Genomic DNA, 7,590 nt, shown 5'->3' with positions numbered 1-7,590 from the left:
TACCTACAAAGCTCTTAATGGTCAGGCACCATCTTATCTTAAAGAGCTCATAGTACCTTACTACCCCACCAGAGCACTGCGCTCCCAGAATGCAGGGTTACTTGTGGTTCCTAGAGTCTCCAAAAGTAGACTAGGAGCCAGAGCGTTCAGCTATCAAGCTCCTCTCCTGTGGAACCAGGTTCCAGTTTGGGTTCAGGAGGCAGACACCATCTCCACATTTAAGAGTAGGCTTAAGACTTTCCTCTTTGATAAAGCTTATAGTTAGGGCTGGCTCAGGTGAGTCCTGAACCATCCCTTAGTTATGCTGCTATTGGCCTAGACTGCCGGGGGATTTCCCATGATGCACTGAGCTCCTCTCTCCTCTACTTTCTCTCCCTCTGTATGCAACCTCATCCCATTATTGCATGTTACTAACACAACTTCTCCCCTTTCCGGTAGTCTTGTGCTTTCTCGTCCCTCTCCTCTCTCCTCCTATCACTTCCTGCAGGTGTTTCTGGCTCTGGAGCTGTGGAGTCTGGATCTGTGGTTGCGAGTCACCTGCTGCTCCCGTGTTCCTGCTCGACACTCTTTGCTATAATTATTATTACTAGTCATATTGTGATTATTATTATTATTATCAATTAACATTACTATAAATATCTGTATCATTGTTCATTCAGTCTGTACCACTCCCTCCTTCTCTTGCCCCCTCTCTCTCTCTCTCTCTCTCTCTCTCTCTCTCTCTCTCTCTCTCTCTCTCTCTCTCTCACTCCCTCACCCCAACCGGTCGAGGCAGATGGCCGCCCACCCTGAGCCATGGTTCTGCTTAAGGTTTCTGGCTCTTAAAAGGAAGTTTTTCCTTGCTTCTTTCGCCTTGTGCTTGCTCTTGGTGGGAATTGTTTTTTTCTGTAAATAACATCACAGAGTTTGGTCTAAAACTGCTCTTTTATTAAAAGTGCTATGAGATAATTGTTTTTGTCATTTGGCACTATATTCATTAAAATTTAATTGAGCTGAATAGACCAAAGACCCAAAACATACAGCCAAAGTCATGAAGAATTATCTTCAGCGTAACAAAGAACAAGGAACAAGGGAAGTGATGGTATGGCCCCCACAGAGCCCTGATCTCAACATCATCCAGTCTGTCTGGAATTACATTAAGTGACAGAAGCAACTGAGGCTGCCTAAATCCACAGAAGGACTGTGAGGAGTTCTCCAAGATGTTTGGTTCAACCTACCTGCCCCACAAACTATGTGCAAGTGTACCTAGAAGAACTGATGCTGTTTGAATGCAAAAGGTGGTCACACCAAATATTGATTTGATTTAGATTTTTCTTCTGTTCACTCACTTTGCATTTTGTTAATTGATAAATAAAATCTATTAACATGTCTGGTTTGTCCACGTTTGCACAGTGCTGAAACACTGTTTTCCTGTGCCCAGTGTACTGTTTGAGAGCAGCTTATTACCCTCAGTCACAAGGAGGGCAAGTGCCCCCCACCTTTCTATTTATATATATATATATATATATATATATATACACACATATTTAACCAAAATTGTACAAATCTTATTAGTTAAATTAGTACACAGCAAAATAAGGTTTCCTTGCAACAATTTAAAAAATTGCACCGTATTGCTTTTTGTTTTTCACAGCACGCTCTGTCTGATCAGGCCCCTAAAGCCATCATAGTGCCTGGATTATCTTTACAAAAGGGCATTCATCTTGAAATGAACACACAGATACAAAAGACAATAGTCTAACCTATGGATACATAAATTACATGACATTCATATTCATGTAGGTTTTCATCAGTTCTACGTAGTTAGTGGCCCTACAGAGGAACAGTTTATCGGTATTTCATTGCCATGTTTTGTTATAGTTAGACATGACATATATTGTAATGACTCAGAATGTCATCAAATAGCTTGTCAGTGGTACTATTCTACTGTTCTAGGTTTTTATCTGTATAAGCTAATAGCAGTTTCTGTTGGCACTTCAAGCATGGAAACAGACAACAATCACTGGATTACTATTGATATTGAAGAAAACGTCTGATTTCTGAGCTCATTTATGGACATATATTTGTGTTTATTTAGTAAATATCATTTACCATTTTAAAAAAAAATAGTGAGTCACACTGATTACAGCAACTTGTGTGTCAGATTGGACTGAAACTAATACACAAAAAAGTAGTGATTAATCATTGAGGAAAGTAATTATTTTCTGTAGCCCTAAACACTATCCTTACTTCCTTCATTACTTCTTTAGCTCTCCCTCTGTAACAGGTAGTCTAACACATAGTAGTGCAGCCTCTTATCTTTGCCCTCCAGACCAATGTTGGCTTCCCTTTACTTTTAGAGGAGAATAAAAAACAAGACAGGAAGAGAGGAACATAAATAAAGCAGTCTGGTGGCATCAGAGAAAGAAGGATGGAGGGGTGGAATGAAAAAGGAGAGAGATGTTGAGGAAGGGGATTAGTTTCAAACCAGTGCTGGTAAAAAGACTGGCAATAAGCTTCAAGAGTCGGACAGAAAGAGATACTAGGGGAGATGACAGTAAGGCGAGAAAGAGGTGAAGAGGAAGACAACATGGGGGAAGGAATGGGACACATCAGAGAAATCCTGTCCTTCGCTTTACCTTCCTACTCTGTGTCCCCTGATTCAACGTCTGTCTTCTCATTTTTTTTCTCTTTACAAACCTATATTTCCTTTTTTTTCCCTATGACTTCGCTCTCAGTTTTCAAATTCTTTCTCATTTTTCTCTTTATTCATAATCTTCTGTCTCCCTTCAGCCATCTACTACTCTTATCATTCTGCCCATTTATTTTCTTACCTTTCTCTCTCTTTTTCCTCTCTGGCTGATGTTACTTTTATTGCAATCCTTCCCCATCATCCAGAAGATAAAACACTCGTCCCCTTTTTCTCATCAATTGAACGAGGTAAAACAAATCATTGCAATCACACACTCTCACCTTTACAACGTACATTTATAGGCAGACATCGATTGCATTTTCATCCCATATGCCTGTCCTTAGCGTGAGTGAGAAAGGGAAATGATTATAGATCTCTCCTCTGGACCCTAGTTAAAATCGACGACCCAATGCATAATGTCTAATGGATACTCATTTTGGTTAGTTGGCATTCCCTATCCATTATCAAGTCTATTCAATCAAAGCCAATATGTACATGGTTTATGTCTGGTGGTTAGAGTTTTTAATACAAGAATCCATATAGTTTTATATCTGATTGTCAAGTCTGATTGTGAATCCAGTGAGTCATAAAAAAAAATTTCATTCAAAGCTGCAGAGCTGGCCTTACCTGTTAGAAATTCCTTGCAGGTGGTAAATACAAGAGAATGTTAAGTTTACACACATATGGAAAGTAGATAAATTAAAATGTAGAATTTTAAGTTTTAAATAAATTGTTCAAATAAATACTGATAGCATTCTTACTTTAGTTTGGGATGTAATCACTCCAACCAGAACCATACCTAGAACTTTATGTGTCTAAATAAATGACCACAAACTAATTGACATGCAAATCTGAGGCAGATAGTATTCTAGAATGTGAATACTGAATGCTTTCTGGGCAAACTATAATAATGTGTATTCTTGCTGTTTGCTACTGTGTGTACCTGAAGGGAACTTAAAGGTAACAAGATACACAAACAATTCAATGATAGTGGGAGTAGCAGGGGTTCAATAGCAGCCCAAAGCTCAAATCTGCCCTAGGGTCCCCTAGCAAGTTAATCCAGCCCTGTCTTGATGTTGTAGCCGAATGGACCAAGAGACTATCCAGTGGATGCAAATGATTGCTTAAGTAGTATTTTTTTGAGTTTCTAACTCATCTCCTTATCTGAGTTAGGATTGATCTAAATCCTAGTGTTGTGCTCAGTTCCCTGGAGAGATACTGTCCTGATATACCTGATAAATGCAGGCCCTGATATTTGCGGTGTATCCAGCTACATTTTTGTTAACATCTTTGAGAAGTTATTGTCATAGTAAATACTGTTTCTGCCTGTTTTCTGTTTTATAGTTATGGCAGAGTCTATGCAACAGCAGACCCCTACCACCATACGATTGGTCCTGCAGCCACATACAGCGTGGGCACTATGGTGAGTGTGTCTCCTATTTCTTAGCTGTTGACTGTCTGAATATTGTGTCAGACTGCATGTGCACAATACTGTATCTATCGTGATTAAATGGAGCAGCATCCTCACACTGTACCCAGACACATAAATGTTTCATTTTACAGAACATCAATTTTACAACAGAAAATGTCAACTAACCTATTCATATGAACTACTAAACCAACTTAACTACTAACTGTAAATAAAAATAAAATAAATAATTTGCTGACATACTTTATTAATAGTTTATTCAACAAATGAGCTAAAGGTTCCTATGAGTTGTGTTTCCCTTTGAGAGATTTTAATGTTTAATGTGAATCTTTGCCACTTCAGTAAATGAAAAAGGGACATTGCCTTATTCTCAAACTCCCCAATCAATTTCATTGGCCTGAAGCTACTTGCTTGAAATCCAGACTGAGAATTCCTTCCACAGGAAACAGTCTCTTCAAGTTTTGCAAAGGGAGATAGTCGAATGGTTAATGTTTGTTTTTAGCTAGCTTTGCAGCTAACATCAAAGATGAAAAAAAATCTTTAAAAAGAAAGAAACTGAGCATCACAGAAGATGTGGGAGAAAGAGAAAGTACAATTTGTTTTCTTTCGTGGGTGTGGGTAGGGACTTCCTCCAAAGATTAACGACCATCTAGTACATGCTTCAACGTGCCATGGGAAATTAAAGTAGAAAGAGAGAATGATAGACCAGAAATGAAGGAAAAGTAGGAGAAGGAGAGGGATAATTAAAGTTATTGGTAGCAAACCAAACTTGGATTCCAGACAGATGAAGCTCGATGCTGAGTACTTGTAATGGAAATTGAAAGCCCCCACCCGCCTCAAACACCCCCCTTCCTCCCCTAGTGCAGCTGCTAGCTAAAAGCCTTCATTAATTACGACCATTATTTCCTCTTCATTTACTTAATTAAAACAGTGGCCTTTGTTTTCCTTCTTATTACTCTACACTTTCTTCTCTTTTTTCTTTAAATTAGTCCTCCCTTTTCCCCATCCTTCCATATTCAATATAAAAAAAACTCAGATAATCTCAAACTCATGCCTTACATTCTGACTGAAACAAAACTTAGTAAGACCAAACTTGTCACATTTATGTTATAATGATGAGACTGATAAATATAAAATTATGGGTTGGATAAGTGAATACCCAAAATGTCTCCAGATGAGCAAAAGTTTAAATGCTAATGAATCCATTCATTGTGCTTTGTGTGGTTCTTGTCCCAAATTCTATTTTCTACATAAATAGAAAAGATGATTTTTGATTAGTGTTTCTTTCAAGCCCTGTGAGTTTAGACCAAACTCCTCTGTGTGGTTGTATAGAGGATGGCAGACATCTGGATGCAGGCTTTATGGGCAGGACTAGGTAACCAATTCACTGATTTGGTGAGGGGTTTTTTGTTGTTGAAGCCCTCTGCATTGCCTTTGTGCAACAAATTGGCCTTGTTGAAATGAATGAGGTGGCTGTCTATTTTCACGCAGTACTAATGTCTGTCTGAACCTACCCACTATCCTACAAATTTCATCCATATTGGACAATTCACTCCTCATTATTTATGTCCAGTGCTAACATTCACTATCAGTCCAGGAAGCAGTGTGTCCTTTATGTAGGAAGTAAGGCTGTAGTAGAAAGTAAGGCTGTGAAGCTTGGCTGGTGAATAGAGTGTAGCATGTCAGACTTTCTTGCAGGAGACCAGAGGTGATGTCCCATCACAGACCTTCAAATATAATGTTTGTATTTTTATAATCTATGATCTAAGGGTGGGCAATACAGCCTTAAAATAATATCACAATATTTCAGGGTATTTCTGTGATTATGATGTTCTTTACCATGTGACAAAATACTGGGGAAAAAAGTTTGTTGTTACACTTCTTGCACTTCTTGCATATTATTGTGGTTTGTTGTACATCTGCTCTTTTGTAACCAAACCACTTCCACACTACTAAATTTGTTCCCATTTTTAAAACTAACTCCAGCAATGTTAATTTTACTTTCAGCTATGCTCGTTGTTGCTGTGCATAACAGTATGAAATTATTACATCAACAAGTTGGAATATTGCCATTATCACGACATGAGTTTTTTTTTGCCAAATTAAATTTTTTACCAAAATTATCGTGAACAATATATTATGAAATGCCCTACCATGATCTTTGCTTAACCTTAACCAAGTCTTTTTGTTAACTAGTCAGAACAATACCTTAACCATAGTTTATTTGCTATAAACATAATCTATCCCTGAACCTAAGAATATTATTACAATAACAGAACCAAAGTTGCATTGTAAGTAATGTAGGTGCCAGGCTTATACAATATCTCTGGTTTTGCTTAATCGATTTTATTCTAATCAATACTGTAGAAAAAAGTAGACATTGGGCGTGAAACAATTTTGGAACAGAATGTAAGAATTGTCCAATATTGACCTTCTTATCTGGTGATAAGGGGCTAGTCTGAACAGAGCCTCAGTACCTGTAACATGGAGAGCAATACAGATCCAGTTTTCCCTCAGTCTCTATTCAGCTACACTGGAGAAATTAGAATTAGGAAACCATCTTGTTTTGTTTTGAATACAATTTCTTAATGCCAACTAGTAGTTTTGGGATAGTTAAGTTGTCATCCAAAGATTATCACAGTGGTCGAAAGCAAGAAATGCCATGTGTATTTTTTTCCACTAGAAGCTATAGATAAAAAGCACTAAACTTGTAATGTGTCTGTCTCTGGCAGTTCTGAGAATCATTATTCTATTTCAGAGACATTAAAGCTTAAAGACATGTATGTTTTGAATATTTTCCATGAGGCGTCTCATCAAAAGCAAAACAGCATTACTGTTAGGGATTCAGTGCCTTACACATGGACATGTTGTATAACGACATACAGAATATGCTATGGAAGTTGGGAACAAGTATCAAAAAGAAAAAATATCTAAACTTATAAATTCATGCTCATGTACATACAGCAGTCACATGCATCCAATTACATTCTTTCACTTCACAAATTTCCCAGCTACTTTGTGCACAACATCACTCTGAATTAAACAAGTGATAAAGGGAGGAATGTTTCTTTGGAGGAAAGAGAGAAGTTCATTTTAATATTAATATTACAAACAAAGAAAAATACTGAATACTGATTGGAGCTTTTTCATCTTTGATGTTGCAGGCTAGCCTTTACAGAGGAGGGTGCAGTCGCTTCACTCCCTACTAGAAAAGAGGGGGAAACGCCCCGTTCCATGCCCGCAAAACAGACAAAAAACAACAACAAATTAAATCAGTAAATAACCATCTTCACCCTCTTCATGGAAAACTAAAAACAAAATGCTTCCAGGTGGCAAATGTGATCCGGAAATAAAAGTATCGTTCTCAAGTTGCTTCCCAATTTACAGAGTGTACACATTGTTATTCAATAATGTTGCTTACTTATTTTGGAAAAGAAAATTTTGTTACTCTGTGTTGACTTGAAAGTGTTTGCATTTACATGTCTGTAGT

The 7,590-nt window shown here is 37.7% G+C and overlaps 1 protein-coding gene across 1 annotated transcript in view; it reads left to right on the top strand.

Annotated features, from left to right (window-relative positions):
* rbfox3a (RNA binding fox-1 homolog 3a) overlaps positions 1-7,364 on the top strand; it is a 128,895-nt gene extending 121,531 nt beyond the window's left edge. Inside the window, exons 8-9 of the mRNA XM_046069695.1 lie at positions 4,016-4,094; positions 7,265-7,364. Coding sequence (XP_045925651.1) covers positions 4,016-4,094; positions 7,265-7,309 — 124 coding nt within the window. The 3' untranslated portion in view covers positions 7,310-7,364. The remainder of the gene's footprint in view (positions 1-4,015; positions 4,095-7,264) is intronic.
* Positions 7,365-7,590: the final 226 nt, after the last annotated feature.

Source organism: Micropterus dolomieu, linkage group LG14 (genome assembly GCF_021292245.1).
Source record: "Micropterus dolomieu isolate WLL.071019.BEF.003 ecotype Adirondacks linkage group LG14, ASM2129224v1, whole genome shotgun sequence".
NCBI lineage: Eukaryota > Metazoa > Chordata > Actinopteri > Centrarchiformes > Centrarchidae > Micropterus > Micropterus dolomieu.
The sequence above is the reverse complement of the archived record's forward strand: the minus strand, read 5'-3'. Positions and strand labels throughout refer to the sequence as shown.